The sequence below is a fragment of the Lichenostomus cassidix genome, chromosome 4 (genome assembly GCF_008360975.1).
Source record: "Lichenostomus cassidix isolate B80296 chromosome 4, HeHo_3.0, whole genome shotgun sequence".
NCBI lineage: Eukaryota > Metazoa > Chordata > Aves > Passeriformes > Meliphagidae > Lichenostomus > Lichenostomus cassidix.
The window spans coordinates 11,757,931-11,770,825 of record NC_139484.1 but is presented as its reverse complement, the minus strand read 5'-3'; the positions used below and the strand labels follow the sequence as shown (position 1 = coordinate 11,770,825).

General features: G+C 56.1%; 1 protein-coding gene across 1 annotated transcript; it reads right to left on the bottom strand.

Annotated features, from left to right (window-relative positions):
• Positions 1 to 2,471: 2,471 nt before the first annotated feature.
• FGF5 (fibroblast growth factor 5) lies at positions 2,472 to 11,141 on the bottom strand. Its single transcript, XM_085057901.1, has 3 exons — positions 9,626 to 11,141; positions 7,238 to 7,341; positions 2,472 to 4,172 (listed from the first exon to the last, which is right to left on the bottom strand). Exons 1-3 carry the CDS (start codon positions 9,936 to 9,938, stop codon positions 3,831 to 3,833), a joined length of 759 nt encoding a protein of 252 aa, XP_084914027.1. The 5' UTR covers positions 9,939 to 11,141; the 3' UTR covers positions 2,472 to 3,830.
• Positions 11,142 to 12,895: the final 1,754 nt, after the last annotated feature.

The following is a 12,895-nucleotide window of genomic DNA, read 5'->3' as shown; positions in this document are numbered from 1 at the left end:
GTCAGGATAAGATTCCAGCAAAGCCTTAGCTCCCGGGAAAACCCTGTTACATTTAAACCACAGCTACAAAACCAGAGAAGCACCCTGAGAACTCATCAGCAGAGAGCACAAAGGCTTTTTGAAACGCAAGTAAACCATCCCACGGAAGGGAGCAGGGACACATCCTAAAAACATCCACAGCGAAACATCCCGGGTGAAGGACCATTTACCTCGTGACAACATCCGCGGTAACACATTCCTCAAAAAATACCAAATCCCTTGTAGCAGCATGCACAGTGAAACAGACACTTTCCCACTCCCAATTCCCAGCCGGGGACAGGTGGGAGTGGCTGCTCGCTGGGATCACACCGCTGAGCGATCCCCCTGAGTGAGGGACACAACACCTTCGGGGACCCCCCTCTCCCCACGGTGTTTCCTCCCAGCAGAGCCCGCTGTCACTTTAAAGATGCAAATTCCAGCCTTTGGGACCCTTTGACTTGCTGCGATGCCGCTTGCTCGAGCGGATTCATCCCTGGGAGTAAATCAGCGCCAAAATCGTGCTCCGCAAGGATCAGGATCTGGACAGGATCTCCTTCGCATTTTTGGTTGAAAACCGGGCCAGGACCACCAAAAGGCTGCCTTTGCCCACCCGAGCCAGCCCCACTGCCACCTCACAGCTGTCTGTGCCACACTTTCTGACTCTCTGGCGGGGAGCACCAGCAGCAAACACCCCAGCAGACAGAGCTGCCCAGGGGAAAGGCTGGCGGGGGGAGCCGATCCCTGGTTCCGGGTGACCCCCAGCTCGGCAGCGCTTCTCCTGCCGATCCCGGAGCGCCCAGACCGCCGTGCCCGCCCCAGTGCCTCGGAGCCCCTCGGCCACCCCTGCTGAAGGAGCCCAGCCCTGCTCGGGGTCTCAAGCTCTGCGCTTCCTCCCTCCCTGGTCCCTCCCGGGGCCAGGCGGAGCCGCCGGACGCTTCGTTCCCCAGGGAAGGGGGAGATCCCGACGAGCCCCGGCACGGAGCGCTGCTGAGAGCCCGGCCACGCCGGGGAGCCCAGCCCAGCCCAGCCCAGCCCAGCCGGGCAGCCCCCGGAGCTGTCCCAGCGGAGCCACCAGCGCCGGGACCCCGCGGGGAGGGGACACCGTGCCCGCCCTCCCCACCCATGGGCGAGGGCCGCGGGGGTGACCATCGTTTTGGGGGGCTGCGCACGCCCTGCCCTGCTCACAGCTCCCCCCCAGCTCTCCGGAGCCCCTAAGGCACCATAAGGGGCCGTTCAGCTCTCACAGTTGCTCATTTTTCTTTTCTCACCTGCCCAAGCTCGACAGCTCTATCCAAAATCCTCTTCCTCTCGCTCCTGCTAAAGGACGTTTCTCCCAAGCTGCGCATTGCAGAGTGCAGGACACAAACAAATCCTTTTGGAGGATCTGAAACATGGCATAGACGCCTGGCAGGGGTGGGTGTAGGGAGAAAAAGGATGGGAAGGTTTTTTTTCCTGTCAGAATGTCAACAAATGTCTCCAAAACCAGGGAGCTGGGGGACAGTGGCAACTCACTGCACTCTGCTGTACTCCCTGCATCCCTTTCCTCAGCTCCACGAGGATTTGCACCTCTCCTCTGAAAGTGACAATTGTCTGGAAAGGAATTTGGGAATCCTCTTTAGCTTCTTCGGTTTCCAGCTTGTTCTCCCCAGCACCGCAGCAAGCACCTCTGAGGTGGCTGAAAAGGAAAACAAAACCAGAAAAAACACCCCAAAAATTAATTTCAATTTTAAGTTTAAAAGAAATATTTACCATATTCGAAGGCCTACAGTCCTCTCCTGCTAAGCAAACCTCACTACCTGGCACAGACCTCTTTGTTGCAATAGCATGACTTTAATTATTTAATAATTTTATATTTTAATTATTACTGCAATAGCAAAACATCAGCTTTTTTTTCTCCCCCATAAGGGTTTTCTGTAAAAAAAAGATGAAAGCAGTACCTTTTTCCTCTGAGGGGATGCACTGGCAGCAAGACCAGCACATTGGCTCCTGCCTCACCTGTCTGGGGAGCTCCATGCACCTGCAAAGGTTCTGATTCCATTAATCCACAGAGATGAACAGAGCACTAATTAATGATATTTAATCACATCTGCTTGTGCCTCACCAGCAGCATTTGGATTTTGTTTGTGCACAGTCAGGCTGTCCAGCTGGAAGTGACAGGGAGCACAGGACACCCCTGTTCACCCAACCCTGCCGTGACCCAGGCCCAAACAGCTCCCCCAGAGGAGCCATCAGGAGGGATGTCCTGGGGCACAATTTGGGAAGCAAGGCAAAGGGAGCACAGGCACCCCTTGTGCTCCATTCCATCCCACTCTGCTCACTGACACCACACCAGCCAACCCCAGCCCTGCCCCGACTAGAACACACGGAGCAGCCAATTTAGCAGCACTCACTTTTGAACTTCAGGGGAGGAAAAGAAGGCAGGAACAAAGCAAGAGATCACACAACCAGGTTATAAAATGAAACAGAGCTATTTTATTCCAGCATCCCCATCCATCCCCATACACGGAGCATGCGTGTCCAGCCAGAGGCTGCCAGAAGGATGACAAAGGCAAAGAACCACTATTCCAATGGAAACAGCCGTTTGTACCACAATCAGACACGGAGAGGAGGCTCATTATTGCTGCTGGATGCTGGGAGGGCTCAGGTCCGGAGGGGTTCTGCCAACCTGAGCCCACCTGGGCTCCTATTAAGGCTTCACCGGTGAGGTTCAATGCTACCAGTGCCTGTATGTACAGCAACACTGCTCAACACTGATTACAAACTCCATATGCACAATTACTCCACAGATCACACCACGACAGAGAAACAATTCAACATCAGGGCCTTCAGGCAACCTGGGGGGGAATAACACTCCCGAATGGACAAGCATTTATTGCCACATCGCCGCGCTCACTGTAAAATAAAAACCTTGCTCCCTGCCTCTGCAAATGTATTGAGAGTAAATAAATCAGCAGCAAAAACTGTTGGAAGAAACTGGTGGGCACCTGGGGGCCACAGGCATCCCTGTCCCCAGGGAGCCAGGGTGTGGAAGGACTCCTCCAGGGAGCAGGAATGCCCTGGTACCAGGGCAGAGGTATTTTAAAAACAAGCATTGAATCCATACTTGGATGGACAGGAAGAGACTCGCTCCTCCAGCTGTCCGGGGAAGAATGGGAGAGACCACCAGGATTGGGGCTGCAAACAGCCACCCTCCCCAAGCCTGCAACCCTTACAAAATATATACACACACCTATTATTGCCAACGAGGAGTTTGAGGACCCCCTCACACCACAGGTAAGGCGACTGAATTTGCAGGGCTTGGTCTCAGTGTTTTGTTGTGGAAGGGAAGAGCTGGTTTCTAAGAGGAGGGGAAGGGACAGACCTGGACATACAGTGCCTGAGGTATGGTCGGAGGAAAAAGTGCAGCAAGAAGGAGATGCAAGAAAAACAAACAAAACTGCTTGGCTCTGAACATCTCTCTTGTATGAAAATGATTGTCAAAGGAGTCACTAGTGAAAATAAGGTAAGAAAATATGTTTGCCATAGAGGTACCTTTCTAATTCTTCCACCAACAGAACGCTAACCCGAGGTCCATCCAGTGTTTTCAGTTCACCGCAGGAATTCTCTTTGGCAAGCCTGAGCTGCATCATCCCAGCACAAGTCCCCAGGGATGCCACCCAGCTTGTGCAGTGAAGAGAAGGCCTCGAGCCTGGCACAGCCACCTGGGAGCTTCCCCGTGTCCATCTGTAGAGGGTGGCACACGTTCCCCGTGGGGTCACCCCCAAAGCTCCCCGGCGCCCAGTCTCTCCGGCAGCGGCATCCCTGCCGCGCCACTACCCGAAGCGGAACTTCAGCCGGTACTTGACGGGGCCGGGGTTCTTCCGAGGCGGGGCTGGAGCCACCTTGGGTTTGGGCGGCGGGGGCTTCTTGTCGGGCAGAGCGACGGTGAAGGCGAGCTCGGGGGGCTGCGGCTGCCAGAAGCGGGGCAGGAAGTGCGTGGAGACGTGCTGGGGCCGAGCGCGGGGGCTGCAGCCCCGCTTGGCTTTGCCGCGCTTGTTGAGCGCCACGTACCACTGGCGGCCCGAGCGGGGGCTGCGGTGCACGGCCGAGGCGTACGTGTTGTAGCTGTTCTCCTGGAAGCGCTCCCGGAAATGGCAGTCCACCGTGAACCGGGCCTGCGGGGACACGGGGGACACCGTTAGCGAGGGGCAGGTGGTACCTGTCCCCCACCCCCGAGGTTTGCTGATTTGTCTGTCTCCCAAAACCTGGCCGTAAGGAGTGGGTGAAAACATGGGGCACCAACACTGTGGGCGCCAGGCACCTGATGGTTTGGAAAACCCCCAATGCAGATACTTCAGTAGAGGCTTGCCACCCAGGTTTGGGCTTTTTTGGGAGTAAAGAGGCTTGTGCTGCCCCAGTAGTGCCCTGCCCTTCCCTTCTGTCCCCTCCTGCCCTTCCCTTCCCTACAAAAAAAAGCATTCCAAACCAAAAGAGCAGAGCCTAGCACTCCACCTGTGTGCCCAGGACCCCCAGCTGGAGCTTCCAGCAGCCCCTCCAGAAACCTCTGCCACCCTTTCACCTGATGGTGGGCATGGTGCCTGGTGCCCTAAAAGCTTCCCCAGGTCAATTCCACAACAATGCCTCCAAACCACTGACATGGAGGAGATGCTGAGCTCTCCAACTCCGAAACTAGCGATGGAGTACAAGACCAGCCACCCAGCAGGGTTTTGTAACCACAAGGAAAGTGTTTGAAAACCCTAATTTAACCAAGGAAGTTGAGCCTTACAGCACAAACCCTCATCTTGCCGTGCATATTTTGCCTCATAGCACTTGGCATTAGGTCATCTTTAGCTCACTGCTTCCAAGGGATGTCACCTCCATGACTCATTTTTGCTCTCCCTGTCTTTCATACACCCTCTCCATTGTTTCCCCCATGCACTAGCCTTCACCTTCCCCAGCAAGGCTTTGCAGCCCCTTGGTGCTCCCTGAAGCCCCAGCAAGCATGGCAGTGCCCAGGGAGGACATCCCATGAGCTGAGGGAAGCCCTCACTCTGGCCTGGGAAGAGCATCAACAGCTGCTTCACCACCATCCTGTCAGACTTGCCCGTGTCCTGGCCTCTCCGCTCACCACTGTACTGCTCCAGCCAGGAAAAGCCATTTTTTCCTGCACAGGGCAGGTGGTGCAGCCACAGCACATGGCTGGCATTGGATTTGCCCTGCAGAGCTCCAGAGACAATCACCAAGAGCCGTCCTGAAGTTAATTAAATTTCAAAATCCAACTGAGCAGAGATCTGCCCCAGCCAGGAATGCGGCTTTGTGGCAACTCCTGGAAAGGGAGAATTACCTGGGCAAATCTCTCCTCTGGGGTCCATGCTGGACAGGCACAAAACCCCTCCCACCCGCTCCATGCTAAAAATGGACAAACAGGAGAGCGAGGATTTATCAACGAGGAAAAAGCCATCTGTGCACGCAACTGATAATTGCTGGGATAACTGTCATTTTCTGAAACTGGTGCCTCTAAAAATGAACCACTCAGTAATTTAATTAAGCTGGCATGAAAAAAAAAAAAAAAAGGAAAGAGGAGGAGAGCGTCTGTAAAACACCAAGCTGGGATGGAGCTGAGCCCAAGAGTGAGTTTCGAAGGAGCCCAAATTCCTGCAGGAGAGACTTCAGTCTGTGGTTCAGCGCAGAGTCCCCGGCCTGACTCCCATATCAAAGCACTGCCCTGAGTGACGGGCACAGGACGTGCTTTGTACTGCTCAGAACTCATTAGGCCATGAAATAACTTCAATCCTGCCAGCGCAGGAAAGAACAACAGATGCTGGGTTTGCATTATTGGCATTGTTTAGTCCAGCAATCTTTAGACATTTGGGTCAAGTTTCTACAAATTTGTGGCTTTCACCCGAGCGGAGCATCGTGTGTCTTCACCCCTGCCCTGACCCTCCTGATTGAGGTCCTTCTCTGGCCCTGCCCTTTGTGTGTCAACAATTAACCATGCACCAATGAGGCTTGATTTAATTTCTGCCTGTGCCAGGGCATAAATCAAGGCCTCACTCAGATAAGAGGCCCATTGTACACCAGAAGGGAAGGCTCTGGAGGATCCAGGAATCGCGCTCTGCCTGCTTCCCTCTCCTCTCCATCCTTTCCCTCTCCTCCTGCACTGCCCCTTGCCTCACCTCGTGTTTTCCTCCATGAAACCATTCCCCTTTACCCCTAGACACCATTTGTGCTCCTATTTTCTCTCTTAAAATAAGCAACCACGTGCTCACTCTTTCAGCATCAATAGGTTTCAGGAGCAACACTCCAAAAAGTCTTAAGGGAAAGACAGGTGAGTTCATAAATCTCCCTGGAAGTGATCTGCAGTCTTGGGCAGTGCAAGCACATCTGTGATATCTGCTCTGGGACTGATAGGTTTGTCTCAGAACTGCAGGATGGGCAATCGGCTTTTCCCTTTCCCCAGCCATCAGCCCTGAGCAGGCTCTCTGGGAATCACCTTCAGGGATGAGATGCTGCCTTAAAAATGCCCTTCTGGGGTGGTGCCTTTATAGACACCTTTCGAAGGCTCTGGCTTTCATGAGGGCGCAGGAGTCCATTGTGCTTGTTTAAATGATCTCTGGAACTGATGAGAAACAGGGAAGCAGCATCCTGAGGTTGAAAGAAGCAGCAAAATCGCCTTATGGGTTCATTCAACACAAAAAGCTGGAAAAAGCACAATGAGACCTGCCGGAAACCTCAGCCATCAGGAAAACAGCCTGACAGCAGAGACCAGCGCCCAGGATTTTTCCACGCTAGCTTCACCATACCTGCACCGTCTGGACCTCACCTGCCCAGCCCTCTCCAGGCTTCCCTGTCCCCAAGGGCAAAGCCAGCCCGAGCCCCGGGGCTGCCGGCGCCGCTCGTGCCTCTCGCCGGGAGACATTTGGCTAAACCCTTCTGCGCGATCTGCTGCAGAAGCGGCTAAAAATAACCCAGCCGTGCTCAAAGAACAGGCTCTGCTGATGCAAACACCCAACTGCACACAAAAAGGCGCACTTTTCACGGTTAAACGCGCTAAGGAGGAAGGTGGGCTCGGGGGCTCAGCCCCACCTGTCCCCTATCTGTCTGCGTGGCGCCATCCCGGCAGCCCGAGGGGGGTGGCACGCCAGGGCCCTGCCTGGGATTGTCACTGTGTGGACACGTGCAGGTGTCACAAAGCCTTTAATAAACAACGCGGACTGATAAGGGAGGGGGGTTTACTTACACTTGCATGGAGTTTTCCTTTTTTTGACATCGCTAAAAATTTGTTGCTGAAAACTCCTCGTATTCCTACAATCCCCTGAGACACAGCAAATATTTCCAAAATACCTAGGATGACAGAAATCCCAAAATAAATCACAGTTCTTTTCACATCGGTGTGACAAAGAAAAAATAAATACAACTCAGTCTGACAGGTTTGCATTTCCTCTCCCACGTCCCTGCTCCTCAGCTCCCTGGCTCCACCCAGCTCCTGCTCAATCCCTGTGCCCCACAGAGTGGCTTCCATCCACCCCGGGATGGATACAGAGTGGTGGCTGAGACTTAGAGTTTTTATAAAAGCTCAGTTTTGGGGCACAATTCCTGGCTGGGCTGTGGCAGAACAAGTTAACCCTTGGGGAAATCCCTCCCAAAGGTTGGAAAAGCCTCCTCTGCCTACACCAGCCTGCTGGGATCAGCCTTGCCTGTCCTCATCCTGTAGACACTGAACTTGGGAAGTCAGTGCCACACAACCCAGCTGGGACTAGAGGTACTGATGATGCTCCCTCAGACCCGCTCCTCCCAGGAGGACTTGGGGAAAGGGGCACTGAGCAGCCCAGCCATGGAAAAAATGGGAGTTTTCTGAGCATGATGGGGTTCTGGCCCCTGATGGGGCATGTGTGACTTACAACTCATCTGGCAGAAGAACTGCACCCTCCGAGCATCCCTCAGCAACAGCACCGAGACATCACCTCCCTCAGTGGTGTGGGGTAACTTAGGCAGAGGGCAAGCATCCCCCCAACCCCTCCCAGCTGGGGGGCAACACCATTTCCCCAGCGCACCCTTTGCAGCCTGGGGAAGCAGCATTGCTGCCCAGCTGCAGCCCCAGGGGCTCGGTGGCCCCAGCCCCAGAGGAAGGAGCCCACAGAGCATCTTGCCTGGCCTCCAAAGGGCCGTGGGATTAACATGCCAGGAGCAAACATGAAGCCACGTTAAATCCCCCAAGGCTGGGTATCAGATCACCACTTCCCATGTTTATTTTAAGGAGGAAGCGCGTCTCCCTGAGACACCCAAGTCCCAGCACCAAGGGCCTGGGGGGCACTTTGGGGGCCTGATGGGCTGCCACCCCACGTGCCCCAGGCCACAAGCCACGAGGCTCTGCAGCCCCACTGCAGCAAGGCAAGTACCTTGTCAGACACTTGTCTGTCCTCAAGGGCACCCCGAAACCTGCTGTCTTTTACAGCAGCAGTGTGGCATGGCAGACATGCTCCTGTTTATTGGGGTTACCTGGGGTCAAGCCCCATTTCCCAGGGGTCAAAGCTGAGGTTTCCCTGCCAAAAGCCAACTTCTTCCTCATGAGGGGCTCCTCACCACAACACTCTGGCACAGCCCCCCCTCACCAGCACACGTGCCCAGCCAGGGCTGGCTCTGCTCCGACGTGTGGAGCTGGTGTCACTGTGGCCTTTCCGGGGGGGGGACATCTCAGGTTAAGGAGGAAGGAACTTCACATAATTCAGGTCTCTGCAAGACAGCTGTAGCACCAAACCTCTGCCAGCCCTTCCAAACTCACGTCTCCCAAAACAGCCGTGACATGGGTGCCCCGTTTTCCTATCCATCCCCTAAACCGCTCCAGGCTACGTGTCTGCAGCACCCATGAAGCCCCAAGCAGAGCTCCTGGGCTCCAAGCATTCCTGCCCAGGGGTTGTCCTCTCTCGTGGGGCCGCGGCACAGCCTGGGGCCCGAATTCTTTGGTCCTGGGCAGATGTGGCGGCTGCTCCGTGAGCGCTCTCAACAGCTGAGCCACGCACGCTGCCAGGGTCACCTCGGGCCCAAGCCCTCGGGCTCTTGAAGTGATTTTTCATCCCCACCTGCCATTTCCTTCCCTCTAGCAGGATATCATGGCAACTCCGACCAGAGGATAAGCCATGAGTTAGCACAGCTTTCTCTCAGGGGAACGTCAGCCTCAGTCCTATTTTTAAACTGAATATATCCTATCACTGTGCTGGGAGAATGAGAATGCAGAGAGAGGGATGGAAAAGTTCCACGGGGAAAGGACAGAAAAAGGGCAGCATCCTCTCCCCCAGGTGCCTGGCAAGGGGCTGTGGTGGAAGTGCAGACCTCCTGCCCTCACACCATCCCCACGGGCTCACTTCCTCGGGCCGGGCGATCCCCCAGGTGGCACTTCCCAGAGGAAGACACGCAGCTCTCACGGAGCCCGCAGAACACAGCCCCCCCCGGCACCCCAAATCCCCCTTCCCGAGGCCGCCGGGGCTACAGCTCACCCCAGCCGAGGGCGGGAGGAGCGAGGGGCTCTGACAACCCCCGCGGGGATGGGAAGACCGCAAGGATAGGGATGCTCAGCCCTGCTACCCCGGCCCGGGCAGGGCAGCCCCCAGACCGCCCGTTCCCCACTCACTGAGCGGACTCGCGTCGTGGGCGCCGTCCACGCGGCCGTCGGGGTGCAGCTGGAGGTGGAAGCCGATGCCCACCCGGCAGTACAGCCGGCCCCGCCGCCGATCCGGGCGGCTCCGCGGGAAGCGGCTCGGCCCCGCCGCCGCCGGGGAGGAGGAAGAGGAGGAGGAAGACGCGGGGGCGTTGCGGCCCCGCTGCGCCCCGCCGGGCACCTGCTCTCGCCGGGCGCGGGCGGGCAGGGCGAGGAGGAGGAGGAGGAGGAGGAAGGACGGGCTCATGCTGCCGGCGGGCGGGAGGAGGGAGGGAGGGCGCCGCATCCCGCTCCGCTCCGAGCCCTGGAGGGGGGGACCGAGCACGGGGGGGAGCCGGGCCGCCCCTCCCCGCTATTTATAACCGGGCGGCGGCCCCGCACCTGTGCCCGGCCCCGCGCCCCCCCCGACCCCAGCCCCCGTACCCGCGGCAGATGCGGGGCTCGGGGCGCATCCATCTGGGAATTAACTTGTCCTCGTCGCCGGGACGAGGCCGCGGGGCTGCGGGACCCTGGGGACAGGCTCGGGTTGCAGCCCCCCGCCTGGGGTTCGGGGGGTGACACGGCAGCTGCGCGCCCAGCCCAGCCTCGGGCAGGGGGCTCGGGAGCGGGGCTGGGGGCGACCCCCGAACCGCAAAGCCACTCTCCCTCGCTCACGGGGCAGCCAAGCCCTGCTCAGCCCCGAGAGCAGCTCTTGGGGGTAGCGCGGGGGTCCCCATCACGAATCCCCTGGCGGCATCTCACGGCCTGCAGGAAAGCGCTGGCCCTTGTCCGTTCACAGCATCCCCCTTGGTTCCCGGGCAGGGGACACACGGCTCTCAGCCTCCTGCCGCTGACAGGGTGACCCGCACACGTGCCAGGTGGCCCCCGGCACCAGCGGCCGAATTCCTTCCCAATCAAAAAGACAACGACCGCACAGCACCACGGCGAGTGAGGAGACCCCGCAGCAACAGCCCATCCATCACCCGGGCACGACTCCACGAGGACTGTGCTGCTCCCAGCTCTTAGGGCCGCTCCAGGCCGCCAAAGCAACTGCGAAAACCTCACCTCTACAGAAGCCAACACGGGCCAAACACGCCCTGCCTAGCCTGCGGCCCAAACCCCGCCCCCCTGCGCCCTCGCTACTCCTGCCAGCCTGTGTTGTCTCCCAAATCCCACCTGGGAAGCTCCCCTCAGCCATCGCCAGGGGTGCTTGTGGCTGGCGGGCTCCTCCAGGCCACGCGCCCAGGGATCGGGTTCGGCAGGAAGCAGGCGGAGCGGGTGGCACGTCGGAGGGTGACCTTCGCCTTCCAAGGAAGCTGAAGGTCGGGGGCACAGAGAGGGACACGCACTTAAGGAGCTGTATCCAGCCCGGTTGACACCTGGCACAGCCTGGTGCGAGCAGATGATCTCACAGCATTGCTGCAATTTCAAACCATTTCTCAGCACATATATATATCCACAGAACTATATGCACGCACGATATATATAGACATGTATACATAGACAGCCCTATATATAGATGCACATACCTGAAGGAAGGTCAGGGCACTCAAATCTTGTTTACTTCTCCCAGCTGTAGTGGTTAGCTTGGCAAAATCCATGACTTCCACTTACCCACCTCATCTTGAATTACACGCACATACTGATTCCAAATCCGGATCCATGAGGAAGATGAGGACCTGCAGGACTTCTTAACTTCTCCAGTGGGATTTGCACAAGACTTTCTGTATCAGCACATCTGAGGGAGGCACGGCCACCTTGCTCCAGGAGGATTTCCTCATGGGCATCTTGGTGTAAAGGCTGCAGCTGCTAGAGGATCATCGCAGCAAATCCCTGTTGTCCATCTGGGTCAGCAGACCATGAACCATTTCTGCCACTGATAGTTAAGGTGAAGGCAAAAATGTTTAAAGTTACCATCGTGGGAGTGACTGGGAACAGCAGCTGCCCAGGAGCAGAAAGGAGGCACCTGCACACCCTGGGCAGAGATAACCTCCATTAAAAAAGCCCCTGTGCCCAGAGGTTCAGGGCAAAAAAGCCCCTGTGCCCGGAAGTTCACCAGCAAATCCAGCCTCCCTAACTTTGACCCTATCGTTCACCCTCACTTTCCAGCAGCAGTTCCGGTGCCACCCTGGCTTCCAGGCATCCTCTGCTCACTCACACTTCTGGACCAGTTTTCCCCTCCAATGAAGAATTCCCAGAAAGCCCAAACTCCCATGGGATGGGGACACCAAAAAGGCAACACCAGACAGGTGGGCTTGCCCAGACTGGTCCCCAAGACCTGCTTTTGGAGGGAACCCCTCTGCAGTGCATGTTCCTGACCCTTTCTGCAGGGCAGAGTGAGGCAGCAGAGCCCTTGGGGTGCCAGTCATTCACTGTACTCCTCTTTTCTCTGTTGTGGGATGAGACATCTGCAGGATGCCACTCCCTCCTTTGGGGACCCCCTTGTCCCCATCAGAGCAATGCCCAACTGCATTCACTGCGGAGAAATGACTCACACAACCCCCTGTGGCACACGGCGTGTTTTCATCTTCACCGTGAAACCCTTAGAACTCCCAAGCAGTGCTTTGGGCATGAACTGTATGGTTTTGGGTGCTTTTCATTTGGACCTGTTCACCAGCGCAACACATCAATTTGAAATACTCCAGGTGCTCCTGTAGCACAACTCTAAGAAAACCCAAAAAAAATACCAACATAAAAACAAACCAAACACAAGGTTTAAATCTAAATAAATAAGTAGATGTAATAGTGAACTTCCTGGAGCAATTGTGTGTAATTGCCTTTGGCAGTAGCAACCCTCACAAACACACCAGCAGCTTTGGAAGCCTAATGCTGATGTTATGTTATTTAAATTATTCAGGGCTTGGTTACAGAGAAAACTCAGCAAATGGAGAGGATAAGCTGGGTTTCAACTGTAAAATTCCCCATTTGAAGATGAGAAGGACTCTCCTGAGCCTGTTTGATCTGCTCCACAGCACCAGGCCCACGAGTTGGACGACAGGAGCACTCCCCCCTCCCAATGTCAGCCTGGTGCTATTTAATTGCCACTTAAAAATATGCAAGGCAAAGCATGAAGAAATATGAGACCAGCCCGCAGAGCCTGGGAAAAAAAAAAAACAAACCTTTGCGATGAGAACGTAGTTGAAGGAGACTCAGCACAGTCCAATGGAGGTGGTCGGTCACCCTGCAAATCCCTCCAGAGATGTCCTCACTCCTGAAAAAAGTGAAAACCGTGGCTGCTTAAGGAGCTTTGCAGAGCCAAATGTG

What these genes read in the sequence shown, in the direction of transcription:
- FGF5 (XM_085057901.1), bottom strand. Translation starts at nt 9,938, where the DNA reads ATGCGGCGCCCTCCCTCCCTCCTCCCGCCCGCCGGCAGCATGAGCCCG. An exon ending in CCACGACGCGAGTCCGCTCA is followed by an intron (nt 7,342 to 9,625) that starts GTGAGTGGGGAA and finishes CTGTCATCCTAG; the next exon opens with GTATTTTGGAAATATTTGCT. An exon ending in AAGGAAAACTCCATGCAAGT is followed by an intron (nt 4,173 to 7,237) that starts GTAAGTAAACCC and finishes GTGTCCCCGCAG; the next exon opens with GCCCGGTTCACGGTGGACTG.